This window comes from Scyliorhinus canicula, chromosome 1, assembly GCF_902713615.1.
Source record: "Scyliorhinus canicula chromosome 1, sScyCan1.1, whole genome shotgun sequence".
Lineage (NCBI taxonomy): Eukaryota > Metazoa > Chordata > Chondrichthyes > Carcharhiniformes > Scyliorhinidae > Scyliorhinus > Scyliorhinus canicula.
In genome coordinates this window covers 236,864,919-236,879,809 of record NC_052146.1, presented here as the reverse complement: position 1 = coordinate 236,879,809, position 14,891 = coordinate 236,864,919, and the positions used below count along the sequence as shown (strand labels likewise).

The 14,891-nt window shown below is 48.3% G+C and overlaps 1 protein-coding gene across 29 annotated transcripts in view; it reads right to left on the bottom strand.

Moving 5' to 3' along the window:
• LOC119972565 (girdin-like) overlaps nucleotides 1–14,891 on the bottom strand; it is a 649,171-nt gene that overhangs the window by 573,179 nt on the left and 61,101 nt on the right. For all 29 annotated transcript variants that reach the window (XM_038809673.1, XM_038809681.1, XM_038809689.1 and 26 more), the window contains exon 3: nucleotides 2,094–2,202. In XM_038809673.1, coding sequence (XP_038665601.1) covers nucleotides 2,094–2,202 — 109 coding nt within the window. The remainder of the gene's footprint in view (nucleotides 1–2,093; nucleotides 2,203–14,891) is intronic.

Here is a 14,891-nt window from a genome sequence, read left to right as displayed (position 1 = left end):
AAAGGACAAAGACCCAATGGAGTGTAGACTCATTTCGCTGCTCAAGTGGACACAAAATTACTTGCAAAAGTCCTGGCCAAGCGGCTGGAGAACTGCGTACTACAGGTGATCACAGAAGGCGAGATTGGCTTTGTTAAGGGAGACAGCTGACTGCGAACATCAGGCACCTGCTGAACGTGAAATGACCCCATCTGGGGAGTGAACACCAGAGGAGGTAGTCTCCCTGGAGACAGGAAAGGCCTTCAACAGAGTCGAGTGTAAATACCTCATTGAGGTATTAGAGCGGTTTGGACTAGGGACAGGGTTCACCTCATGGGTGAAACTCCTATATTCAATGTCCCTAAGGCAAGCATACGGACCAACGCCACCACCTCGGAATACTTCCAGCTGCACAGATGCACAAGGCAGGGATGCCCGTTATCCCCGCTCCTGTTCACCTTGGCAATAGAGCTGCCGGCGATTGCCCTGAGAGCATCAAGAGGTTGGAAGGGAATCCGAAGTGGGGAGCAAAGAGCACATAAACTCACTCTATGCAGATAACCTGCTCCTCAACATCTAAAACCCGCAAAGGTATGAAAGAAATCATGAAGCTCCTGGGAGAGCTTGGAGCCTTCACGGGCTACAAATTCAACCTGGGCAAAATTAAGTTTTCCCGGTGAACCAGAGTTGGGGAGGGCAGAGCTGGAGGGTGGAAGTGGAACCTGACCAGTCTGGTAGAGGAAGTCAAAAAGAACCTACAGAGATGGGATGCATTCCCACTTTTCCTGATGGGAAGGGTGCAGACGATCAAGATGAACGTACTGCCCAGATTCCTCTTCCTGTTTAGATCCATACCGATCTACATCCCTTTTTCCATTCAATAGGTAAGATGATTACGGCGTTTGTGTGTGTTGGGGGAAATGCAATAATCCCCAAAACAGTACTACAAAAGGAGAAGAAACATGGAGGACAGGCTCTCCCGAACTTGCAATACTACTAGTGGGCAGCCACAGCGGAAAAAGTGAGGGATGGGTGAGGATGGAGGTGTCCTCGTGTACAGGGACAACCTTCCAGGCCCTCGCCACGGAAGCACTTCCATCCCTGCCAGTAAAATACTCAATAAGCCCAGCGTTGGTAGTGACCCTGAGAACTTGGAACCAAAACACAATGCTAGAGGAATTACTGGACGCAGACAGTCTAAGTTTGGAAACTGTGGGGACCTGTATGGTCAACTTTTAGAAGGGACGCGCGCACCGCTGGATGAAATGTGAGGAAAATGGGAGGCAGAGCTAGGGAGGGAAATAGGGTGGGGACTCTGGAGCGAAGCACTGTGCAGAGCCAACTCCACCACTGCATGTGCAAAGCAGCTGAAAGGGTACACCTGACAAGAACCAGAATGAGCAGGTTCTTCCCAGGGGTGGAGGACAAATGTGAATGGTGCAGGGAGGTCCGGCCAACCGCACCCACATGTTCTAGGCATGCCCCAGACTTGTCAGGTTCTGCACAGCCTCCTTCAAGGCAATGTCCACGGGTGTGGGGTGAGGGTGGAGCCGTGCCCAAAAGTGGCAGTCTTTGGGGTATGAAACAACAAGAACTATTCAAGGGGAATGAGGGCCGACGTCCTGGCTTTTGCTTCTCTAATCGCCCGCCGGAGAATCCTGCTCAGCTGGCTATCAGCAGCGCCACCCGCAGCTGCAGACTGGCTGGCAGTCCTAATCGGAATTTCTCCACCTGGAGAACATCAAGTTTGCCATTCGACGGTTCAGAGGATGGCTTCCGCAAAGCGTGGAAGATATTCACCAACTTGTTCATGGACCTATCTGAATTTATCAAACCGACTGTCTATCCAACTGGTTGGCTTTGATCAACCAATAGCACAAAACATGTATTAGCAAATCAGCAGACTGCTTTAGATTCTCCCAATTTTCTATTCCCAGAATTTTTTTTATCCAAAGTAGAGGTACAGAGATTTAAAAGATATTCAAAGACCAAATATTGTGTTTGAGTAGTTGCAAATACAACTCATCCATACATTACTGCCAAAACGGCAGAAACACTTGCAATGCAAGGAGTCCCAAATATGGAAATAAAAGATTGATTATCTGATCACTTACCTGATAATACAATTTAATATAATGCACCAAACTTGATAAATTTTGAATTCGGAGTGACATATCATTGTTTACTTGCTTGTTCAGCCTTTGATTTACTGATTTAGGGTTGCTGAAAAACAAATGGCAGGAAAATTATGGTTAAATATTCTGTTTAGAAGACAAACAGCATCTTTAACATATAGACATGCAGTCATTAATGTAACAGACATTTTTTTAAAATTTAGAATCATAGTCATAGAGGTTTGCAACATGGAAACAGGCCCTTCGGACCTACTTGTCCACGCCACCTAGTTTTTAACCACTAAACTAGTCTCAATTTCCAAATTTGGCCATATCCCTCTACACATATACCTGTCATCTTACCCATATAACTGTCTAAATGCTTTTAAAAAAGACAAAATTGTACCCACCTCTGGCAGCTCGTTCCAGACACTTGCCACCCGAATGTGAAAAAATTGCCCCTCTGGACTCTTTTGTATGTCTCTACTCTCACATTAAAACTTTGCGCTCTACAGTTTTAGACTCCCCTACCTTTGGGAAAAGATGTTGACTACCTCATCTATGCTCCTCATTATTTTATAGACCTTGTTAAGATCACCCCCAACCCTCCTACGCACCAGGGAAAAAAGTCCCAATTTATCCAGCCTCTCCTTAGAATGCAAACATCAAGTCCCACGAGCATCCTAGTAAATCTTTTCAGCACTCTTTCTAGCTAATAATATCGTTTCTATAATAGGGTGACCAGAACTGTACACAGTGTGGCCTTACTAAGGTCTTCAACAACTTCAACAAGACGGCCAACTCCTGTATTCAATGTTCTGACCAATGAAATCAAATGCCTTCTTCACCACCCTGTCCACCTTTGACTCCACTTTACAGAAAATATTTTATTGAGATATTTATCATTTTAACAATTTTAAACATCAATTTTCAACAAGAAAAGTCGATGGAACGGCTGCCACCTGCGGGCAGACCCCTGCAGCGAACTCAAGTCGAATTTAATTTTGTCGAGTCTGAGAAACCCGCCATGTCACTGATCCATATCCCCGACTTTGGGGGTTCTGAGTCCCTCCATCCTAGTAGGATGCGTCTCAGGGCCACCAGGGAGGCAAAGACCAGGACATATGCCTCTCTCACCCCACTGGGCTCTCGGGTCATCTGACACACCAAAGATCGCCACCTCTGGACTTGGCACCACCCTCACCTTTAAAACCTCTGACATGACGTCAGCAAACCCCTGCCAGAAACCCCTCAGCCTCAGACATGCCCAAAACCGTATGGACATGGTTCGCAGGAACCCCGCACAGCACCCACAGACATCCTCCACCCCCTCAAAGAACCTGCTCATCCAGGCCACCGTCATGTGTGCCCTATGGACCACCTTAAATTGTATTAGGCTGAGCCAGGCACACGATGAGGATGCATTGACTCGCCTCAGGGCCTCCTCCCGTAATCCAGCCTCCAACACCCCATCCAGTTTGTCTTCCCACTTTCTCTTCACCTCCCCTATCGGGGCTCCCTCCTACTCCATCAGTTCCTTGTAGATCTCTGAAACCTTCCCTTCTCCTACTCCTGTTGTTGACACCACCTTTTCCTGCAGACCATGGTAGGGAGGTGCAGGAAGATTGAAACCTGCCTCCGCAAAAAATTCCTCACTTGCAGATACCCGAACCCATTCCCACCTGTCAACTCAAACTCTCAACACTAAAAAGATCTCCAAATCTCTCGGCCCACTGCCACGTCCGAAGTCCCCCATCCGAACCGGTGGTTGCCACATATCGGTGCCCACACAGACGCCCCTTCCAGCCCCATGTGCTGCTGCCACTGTCCCCACATCCTCCAGGGCTGTCACGACTGCTGGGTTTGGGACTTCCGGTGGCAGCAATGCGGAGCTAAGACGCACGTTCGGCAGCTCCCGCTTTTATAGGACTTGTGGGCTCTTTTAAGGGCCCCAAACGGCGCTGATTCAACGATTCCCGGTGTGTAAAGGGGTCTGGAGCAATACCCCCCGGGATTTATGGTGCGGACCCGGAGTGGGGCGAGGAAAAAAGCGGCAGCAGCTCCCCAGGAAAAGCGGGGGAAGGTGGACAAAATGGCGGCCGGTGGAGCCCCCGAGGAGTGGAGGCAGTGGGCGGAGGAGCAGCAGGCGGCCCTTCTGCTCTACTTTACGGAGATGAAAGTGGAGTTGCTGGACTCTCTGAAGGTTACGACAAGCAAGCTGCTGGAGACCCAGACAACCCAGGGTGCAGCGATCCTTGAGTTGCAGCAGCAGGCCTCTGAGCGCGAGGGTGAGGTCTTGGCCCTCGTGGGGAAGGTGGAGATGCACGAGGCGCTCCACAAAAAGTGGCAGGATCGCTTTGAGGAGATGGAGTTTCGGTCAAGGAGGAAGAACCTGCGGATCCTGGGCCTCGCGGAGGGGCTGGAGGGGTCGGACCTACCGGCTTATGTGGCCGCGATGCTGAACTCACTGGTGGGGGCAGGACCTTTCCATCTGCCCCTGGAGCTGGAGGGGGCCCACAGAATACTGGCCAGGAGGCCTAAGGCGAATGAACCCCCGCGGGCGGTGCTGGTGCGGTTCCATCGGTTCAGTGACCGGGAGTGTGTTCTGCGATGGGCCAAGAAGGTGAGGAGCAGCAAGTGGGAGAATTCGGTAGTGCGTGTCTACCAGGACTGGAGTGCGGAGGTGGCCAAGCGGAGGGCCGGGTTTAACCGGACAAAGGCGGTGCTCCACAGCAGGCAGGTGAAATTCGGCACGCTGCCGCCTGTGCACTTGTAGGTCACCTACAAGGACCGGCATCACTATTTTGAGTCCCCGGAGGAAGTGTGGGCCTTTGCGCAGGCTGAAAAGTTGGACTCTAACTAGGGATTGGGGACTGTGGGGTGTTTTTTGTATCACTGCTTATGCTGTTGCTGGCTATTCTGTTTGTTTTTTTTCCCGCTTTCGGATGATGTTGGTTATGGCTTTGTGTTTTATGGGGGTGTTGGGGTCTGTGGTTGTTCTGTTTTTCTTTGTACGGGGTTGCTGGATGGGTTGGGACTGCTACTTGGGAGCTGCGTTGAGGGGGTGGGGTGGTGGGAAAGCGCGGACCTTCCTCTGGTTTCCCATGCTGCGGGACGAGGGGGGTGGAGCTGGAGGCAAGGGGCGTGGATATCAGTTCCGTTTCCCGCACTCGAGCAGTGCCAAGGAGCTGCTGCAAGGGGGGGGGGGGGGGGGGGGGGCATGACGACCCCATATCGGGAGCGGTCAGAGTTAGGGCGGGAGCTGCCGGGGTCAGCAGAAGTCAGCTAGCTCACGGGAGTACTATGGAGGGAGCTTCGCGGCTAGGAGGGGTCCTAGCCTTGGGGGGGGGGGGGGGGGGGGGGATACGGGTTGCTGCTGGATTGGCCAGGGAGGAGCTGGGGCGGGTCGGGGGGGTCGGGGTGAGGTTCTATCGCCGTGGGAGACGGGCAGAGTGGGGGGTGCTGGACAGGGGCGAGCAGTCGATGGGCTATGGCTAGTCGACGGGGGAGGGGTGCGGGGTGCCCCCTGACCCGGCTGATCACGTGGAACGTGCGGGGGTTGAATGGGCCGGTGAAGCGGGCCCGGGTGATTTCGCATCTGAAGGGGCTGAAGGCAGACGTGGCCATGCTTCAGGAGACTCACCTGAAGGTGGCGGACCAGGTTCGTCTGAGGAAGGGGTGGGTGGGGCAAGTTTCCATTCAGGGCTCGACACGAAGAACCCGGGGGGTGGCGATCCTGGTGGGGAAGAGGGTGGCATTTGAGGCGTCTGAAGTGGTTTATTCCCGCATTGATTTATTTTGTCCTGAGTAGGGGGCTGGTCCCGAGGGTGGAATATGCCGAATATTCGGCTATAGCAATTTCGGACCATGCTCCGCATTGGGTGGATCTGGAGATGGGGGAGGTGCGGGACCAGCACCTGCTTTGGCGTCTGGACGTGGGGCTGTTGGCTGATGAGGAGGTGTGCAGGAGGGTCCGGGGATGTATTGAGGGGTACCTCGAGGCCAATGATACTGGGGAGGTCCGGGTGGAGATGGTGTGGGAGGCTCTGAAGGCAGTGATTAGGGGGAAGCTGATCTCCATCAGAGCCCATAGGGAGAGGGGGGAGAGGGAGAGACTGGTGGGGGAGCTGCTGAGTGTAGATAGGAGGTATGCGGAGGCCCCGGAGGATGGATTGCTGGGGGAGCGGCGTAGCCTGCAGGCCAAGTTTGATTTATTGACCACCAGAAAGGCGGAGACACAGTGGAGGAAGGCGTAGGGAGCAGTCTATGAATATGGAGAGAAGGCGAGCAGGATGCTGGCGCATCAGCTTCACAAGCGGGACGCAGCTAGGGAGATTGGTGGAGTGAAGGATAGGGGTGGGAATGTGGTGCGGCAGGGGGCAGAGGTCAATGGGGTCTTTAGGGACTTCTACAGGGAACTGTACCGGTCGGAGCCTCGGGGGGGGGGGGGGGTTTGGGGAGGGGTTTATTAAATGGGTGAGGTTGCTGTACGAGGCCCCGATGAAGAGTGTAGCAACAAATGGGACGAGGTCCAAGTACTTCAGGCTCTACCGTGGGACGAGGCAGGGGTGCCCCCTGTCCCCCTTGCTTTTTGCGTTGGCAATTGAGCCTCTGGCCATGGCGCTCAGGGAGTCTGGGGAGGTGGAGGGGTCTGGTGCGGGGTGGGGAGGAGCACAGTGTCGCTTTATGCAGATGACTTGCTGCTGTATGTAGCAGACCCGGCATATTCCTTAATTGCTTGATTGTTCAAAAATCTATCTTTGCCTTAAAAACATTCAACGAGGTAGCCTCAACTGCTTCACTGGGCAGGGAATTCCAGAGATTCACAACCCTTTGGGGTGAAGAAATTCATCCTAATCTGCCAGTGGAAACAACCTCCCTGTTTCTATCTTATCTATTCCCTTCATAATTTTATACGTTTCTATAAGAACCCCCTCATTCTTCTAAATTCCAGTAAGTTTAGTTCCAGTATACTCAGTCTCTCCTCACAAGCCATTCCTCTCAACTTCAGAACAAACCTAGTGAATCTTCTCTGCACCCCCTCCAGTGCCAGTACATCATTTGTCAAGTGAGGAGACCAAAACTGTACACAGTACACCAGGTGTGGCCTCACCAGCACCCTATACAGCTGAAACATAACCTCCATGTTTTTAAACTCCCATCGTTCCAGCAACGAAGGACAAAATTCCATTTGCCTTCTCATTTACCTGCTGCACCTGCAAACCAACTTTGTGATTCGAGCACAAGGACGCCCAGGTCCCTCTGCACAGCAGCATACTGCAATTTTTTACCATTTAAATAATAGTGCATTTTGCTGTTATTCCTACCAAAATGGATTGCCTCACATTTACTAACATTGTACCCCATGTGCCAGACCCTTGCCCAGTCACTTACACTACCTACATCCCTCTGCAGACTTTCAGTGTCCTCTGCACACTTTACTCTACCACTCATCTTGGTGTCATCTAGGAACTTTTGACACATTACACTTGGTTCTCAACTCTAAATCATCACACAAATTGTAAACAGTTGCGGCTCCAACACTGATCCTTGAGGCACACCACTAGCCACTGATCACCAACCAGAAAAACACCCAGGCCGATGACCGCGGAGTTTACGGCCGCGATCACACCTGCTTTCAGCGTTCGTGAAAACGGCCGCAAAGTGCCCGTCCCGGACAACCATGGCACCGATTGGCATGGCCGCACCACGGCCGTGCCAAGGGTGGCATGGGCCTGCGATCGGTGGGCAGCGGGTCCGATACCCACGCACTATTTGTTCTTCCGCCGCCCCGCAGGATCAGTCCGCAGGGCGGCTGAGGGGCATGACGGCCCGCGCATGCACGGGTTTGACGCGTCTGCGTGATGACGTCATCCGCGGGTTGGAGCCGTCCAACCCGCGCATGCGCGGCTGACGTCATCATGCGCGTCAGTCGGCATGACGCTTGGCGTGCGTACTTAGCGACGGTCCCTGCTTCACGGGGCCCCGCTGCTAGCCCCGCCTGGGGGGGGGGGGGGGGAGAATCGGGTCCCGGGAGGGGGCGCGGAGGCTGCCGTGAAACACGGCCAGTTTCACGGCAGCCTTTACGACTCGCCGCATTTGCGGAGAATCGCGCCCCCTATTTCTCTCCTTCCCTTTCAAAGTACCTTTTTAGCATATTCACATGACACACTCGGTCAGTCTTCCTTCTATCTGGTGTTTTTACCATATAATTCACTTCACTTAATTTCCTTTCAATCTGATACGGTCCACAAAACCTAGCTTTTAAAGGCTCCCCTACCACTGGTAACACTAAAACTTTATCTCCACTGGCAAAACTACGAACTTTGGATTCTTGTCCGCTACCCGTTTCATCACATTTTGTGCAACTTTCAAATGTTGTCTAGCCAATTCACCTGCTCTATTTAATCGTTGCCTAAAATTTGACACGTAATCCAATAGTGTCATTTCTGATTTCTGACCCACCAATTTTTCTTTAATCAATTTAAGTGGTCCTCTGACGTCATGACCAAAAATTAGTTCAAAAGGACTGAATTTGGTTGACTCATTAGGTGCATCCCTAATTGCAAACAGTTCGAATGGAATTCCTTCATCCCAATCCTCTGGATAATCTTGACAATAAGCCCTCAACATTGTCTTTAATGTCTGACGCTTTCTAACGCTCCCTGCGATTCTGGATGGTACGCAGTTGATTTAAATTGTTTTATTCCTAAGCTATCCATAACTTTTTGAATAACCTCGAGGTAAAATTTGATCCTTGTTCCGATTGTATTTCTGTGGGTAGTCTATATCTAGTAAAGAATTTAAGTAACTCCTCCACAATCCTTTTAGCTGTAATATTACGTACTGGAATGGCTTCTGGAAACAGAGTAGACACATCCATTATAGTCAAAGGATATTGATTCCCACTTTTTGTTTTAGGAAGTGGTCCTACACAATCAATTAGGACCCCTGTAAAAAGGTTCCTCAAATGCTGGAATGGGTATTAAGGGCGCTGGTTTTATCACTGCTTGAGGTTTCCCTATCACTTGATATTCATGTGTGACATGATTGACAAAATTTAACGACATCTTTATGTAGTCCAGGCCAGTAAAAATGTCTCTGGACTTTAGCTCGAGTTTTCCTTATCCCAAATGACCTCCCACTTGTACCTCATGCGCCACTCACAACACCTCCTTTCTATACCCTAACGTAAATACTACTTGATGAAATTCTGCCCACTTTTCATCTGCCTGCATATGTACAGGTCTCCATTTTCTCATCAAGACATCACTTTTACGGTAATAACACACTGGTATACTCTCAGATTCCTCTTCAGCGTATGCTTTCTGATATATCTGTTTTATTTCTACATCTTTCTGTTGTAATTCTGCCAATTTTCCTGAACTAAAAATATCCGCCTCATCCTCCACCTGTTCTTGTTCTTTTTCAACCATCTGATCAAAAATCGTTTCTGACAATTGAACCTCAACTTCATAGTCACTCTTCGATTTTGCCTCTTGTCTTAACCTGTGACTTTGCGACCTTGTTACTACACAATCCGGAAAAATCCCAGGGTATTCATCCTTCAATACTTCTGTTGTCTGCATTTTCCACTGGCTTATCAACCACAGTGGGCATCACTCACACCTGCGATCCAGCTATATCATTACCCAAGATAAACTGCATTCCTGGATTACTCCTACTACCACTTCACCACTCTTCACTGGACTTTCCAACGGAACGCTACTCCACTCACCCTGAATTCCACATATTACCACCTTTTCTAGCAACATTCTTCCCAAACTACATAATTCCTCATCTCTTACATGGAAGATTGACTAGCTCCTGTATCTCTTAAAATTGTGACTTCTTTACTTGCTCCTCCTGATACACATGAGTAAACTTTACCCATACAAGTAAATGCTTTAAAGACATCTGGCATCTTCTTACCAATTACTTCTTGAACAGGCTGTACACTCGTTTGCACCTCCTTCGCTTCCCTTGGGCCTTCCTTTACCACTCTAACAAACCCCACTGAATTCTCCTGTTTTACCACATCAGCCTTCCCAGTGCTTTTCTTCAACCACCAACACTGTGACTTTACATAGCCTAGTTTATTACAGTGAAAACATTTGAAACTTTTCATTTCTTTTCCACGCTCCTGGGTTTCTTTTTTAATCTGAGGTACACTCTCCTTATGATCTCCCATCAGATCACCTTTACCACTTGAGGATTTCTCATATCCCCAGTTTCTATCCCTCACAGGCTCACGCTGATGTTGGAAACCAAGCCTTGATTTCTGAATTAATTCATAATCAGGTGACATTTCTGCTTCTAATCTCACAGTATTAACCCTCTGCTCTTCCACACGAGTTCTCACTACATCGGGAATTGAATTTTTAAACTCCTCCAAAAGTATAATTTCTCTGAGAGCTTCATACATTTGGTCTATTTTCAAAGCCCTTATCCACCGACAAAATTACTCTGTTTGAGCCTTTCAAACTCCATGTATGTTTGACCAAATTCTTTCCTTAAATCTCTAAACCATTGTCTGTAAGCTTTGGGCACGAGCTCATATGCACCTAAGATGGATTTTTTCACCTCCTCATACGTTCCAGATACCTCCTCCGGTAGTGATGCAAACACTTCACTAGCTCCATCTACCAGCTTTGTTTGAATCAGTAATACCCACAGGTCCTGTGGCCATTTCATTTGTTTAGCTACCTTCTCAAATGAAATGAAAAAGGCTTCTACCTCCTTCTCGTCAAACCTTGGCAATGCTTGGACATATTTAAATAGATCCCCACCACTTCTTCGACTATGACGCTCTTTCTCACTATCCTCATCAATCTCATCCAACTGTATGTTTCCCTTTGCGTCTGCCAATTTTAACTGATTTTCATGTTTCATAGCCATTTTATGAAGTTCAAACTCTCTCTTTTTCCCTTTCCTCTCTAGCCCTTTCTTTGTTTCTTTCTTCTCTCGCCTTTTCTTTTTCTGTCATTGCATATTCAAGCTGCTTTAATTCTTTTTCATGTTCAAATTGCTCAATCTGCAACTGGAGCTTTGCCATTTCTAATGAGTCAGAATGTATCTCAGGCAAATTTAAATGCTCAGCTACCGCGGTAATTACCTAATCTTTTCATATTTTGCCAGCCAATGTTAACTGCAATGCTTTTGCCAAATCTAACAGTCTGCTTTTAGTCTCTGTCCGTAAGGTATTGCGCGTTACCCTAGAAACATTAGAGCCTCTGAAAGAGCCATTGTCCACAACACACACACCACTTAAACTAAAATACCACACCTGAAAAGCAACCACAATATGCTCACCCCTCACTGTGTTTAAGTTCGTTAAGCCAATCCAATCGATAGACTTTTATCCCATTCGAGCCCCCAATTGTTATGGGTCCGGGTTTACAGAACCCCAAAGTGTTCAACCGACCCACAACTTTTAATAGATTGTGGTATGGGAAGCACACGGCGTACTCTCCAGGTGTGATACAGCAGAAATGGACAAGTGGTTTTTAAAACAAAACAATGTTTATTCTATGAACTCAAGTTGACCCTTTTAAAACAAATATTAAATATCTTAACACCCATTACTTCAAAGATAACCCCAAAAGACTACAACACGAAATAATCCTTCAAACTGTCCCTTTCAACATCCAAAAGACTTCAAACCTTCAAAAATAGGAGCACATTAGGTTACATTCAATATATTTATAGTCTTTGGATTGCAGAAATCAACAGACCAGCTCTGTGTTTCTTCCTGCAGCTCACAGCAAAATACACACACTCCCAGCTGTGCTCTCAAACTGAAACTCAAAAAGCAGACGTGAGCTCAGCTCCCCCCACCCTCTGACATCACTTCAGTAATATGATCAGCTCTATTTCTTAAAAGGTACATTGCTTAAACATCTATTTCTTAAAGGTACTCTCATGACAATACTACAAACAACAGAGATCCCAGTACTGATTCCTGCGGAGCACCACTAGCTGCAGATGTCCATTCTGAAAAAAACCCTTCCACACTACTCTGTCTTCTAAAACCACGCCAGTTCTGTATCCATCCATCCAGCCCACACCGAATCCCATGTGATTTTACTTTTTGTACAGTCTTCCATGTGGGACCTTGTCAAACACCTTACTAAAGTCCATATAAATTACATCCACAGACCTTCGCTCATCAATTTTCTTTGTCACCTCTTCAAAAAACTCAAGCAAGTTGATGAGACATGACCTTCCCCATACAAAACCATGCTGCCTGTCACTAACTAGTCCAGTTTCCTCCAAATGAGCATACATCCTGTCCCTTAGTACCTTTACCAAAAGCTTCCCCACCACTGATGTCAGGCTCACAGGCCTCTGATGTCAGGCTCACCAGCCTATAATGTGTCCCTGCTTCCTTTATTAAACAAGGGAGTAACACTGACTGTTTTCCAGTCCTCTGGAATCTCATCTGTGGTCAAAGAGAATGTCTGGGGCCAGTGGAGGAGGTAGTGGGGGCAGCCCTGCAGATATGGGGCCAGTGGAGGAGCGGGTGGAGGCGGCTTCGTGCAGGGGCACCAGTTTGGCAGCCTTGGTCACGGCTCCCCTACCACTGTCGCCAGCCAGGTACGCCACCAGCCCAGTAGTGGGGGCGGCCCTGCGGATATGGGGCCAGTGGAGGAGGCAAGTAGGGGAGATAGGTGCGTCTGTCTGTGCTCCAATATGTGATAAACATCGATTCGCCCCCGGGAACATGGATGGAGGGTTTCAAACATGGCGGCGGACGGTGAGGAGGGTGGGCGATATGTTCCTGGAGGGGAGCTTTGCGAGTTTGAGGGGCTTGGAGGAGAAATTTGGGCTGGTATGAGGAAATGACTTTAGGTACTTACAGATGCGGGACTTTGTATGCAGACAGGTCCCATCCTTCCCACACCTCCCGCCAATAGGGATCCAAGACACAATAGTCTCTAGAGGGGAAGGAGGGAGAGTCTCGGATATTTACAAGGTGCTCATAAAGGGGGAAGAGTCCCAGACGGAGGAACTGAAACTCAAATGTGAGGAGGAGCTTGGCGGGGAGATGGAGGACGGGCTATGGGCGGAAGTCCTGAGTAGGGTAAACTCAACCACAACATGTGCCAGGCTCAGCCTGATTCAATTCAAGGTCGTTCACCGGGCCCACATGACGATAGCGCGGATGAGCAAATTATTTGGGGTAGAGGACAAGTGCGCTGGATGCGGGGGAGGACCAGAGAACCACGTTCACATGTTTTGGGCATGTCCTAAGCTTAGGGGGTACTGGGAGGGATTTGCGGGGATCATGTCCCAGGTGCTGAAAACAAGGGTGGTGATGAGTCCAGGGGTGGCAATTTTCGGGGTTTCGGAAGACCCGGGAGTCCAGGGGGAGAAAGAGGCCGATGTTCTGGCCTTTTCTTCCCTAATAGCCCGGCGGCAAATACTGCTGGCATGGAGGGACTCAAAACCCCCAAAGACCGAACTATGGCTTTCGGACATGTCAAGTTTTCTGGGTATGGAGAAAATTAAGTTCGCCTTGAGGGGATCGCCCGAAGGTGGCAACCATTCATCGACTTCTTCGCGGGACGGGGGACATTAGAGTAGAGTAGGAGGGATAAATAGACGGGTAGTGTCTATGGGAGAGGAGCGGGCATGTGCAGTATGGTTTGATTGAAGTACTGGTTTTAAATCGATGCTTGCACATTTCTGTTATCTGTAACTGTTTACAATACCAAAACATACCTCAATAAAATTGTTTGTTAAAAAAAAAAGAGAGGATGTCAAGCTACAAGGCCCCAGCTATTTCTCCCCTTGCTCCCGCAGTAACCTGGGATAGATCCCATCCGGCCCTGGGGACTCATCTACCTTAATGCAATTTAGGATATTCAACACTTTCTCCTTTGATATATTATTATCAGGAGAGTTCATACACCTTTCCCTGACCCCAACATCCGCCATGTCCTTCTCCCTTGTGAATACTGATACAAAGTATTCATTAAGGATGTCACCCTCTTCCTGTGGGTCCACGCATAACTTCCCTCTATTGTCCTTAAATGAGCCAACTCGTTCTCTTGCTACCCTCTTGCTCCTAATATATGCACAAAAAGCAGTAGGATTCTCTTTGACCATGTTTGCTAAAGACATTTCATGGCCCCTTTTAGCCCTCCTAATTCCACGTTTAAGTTCCTTCCTACTTTCACTGTACTATTGATAGAAATCAGCTTTTCTAGTCAGCTATAGATGAGATAGATAAAAGGTTTAATTGAGAACTCATCAAGAATAATTAACTGAAAATCATATTAAGCATTAATTCAGTGCAACTATAGCTGGGAATTAAGCAGATAAGATTCTCAATTTTCACATTTTGCAGACTGCGAGGTCCAATAGCTAAAAGACCTTATTGTGTTATAAAGAACTGGGCTGAGGTCCCAGTTCTGTTTCTATGGTAACAACCAGTCCACGGTGATAAGTCCTAGCGGAAAATGTGTTTTTCTCAGGCAATGGCATGAGAAAATCTGACCAATATATTTCAATACATATCTCTCTCAAAATTGACACACACACACACTTTGGTCGAATTGAGTGAATTATAAATTAGTTAAAGACGATCAGAGATTAAAAGAAAAGATAATAATCTCCTTAAAAATCAGTTGTCGGGATGGAAAAACCCATTCCGGAATCATTCTACTTCTTTCTCAAACTTATTTTCTTTGCTTGCTTTTGCTAAATCACCATCTTTCTTTTGTTTAAATCAATCAGTAATTTTGTACAGTGTATCAGGATTTGAAGAATAACCAAGATTTGTCGTTGAATGAA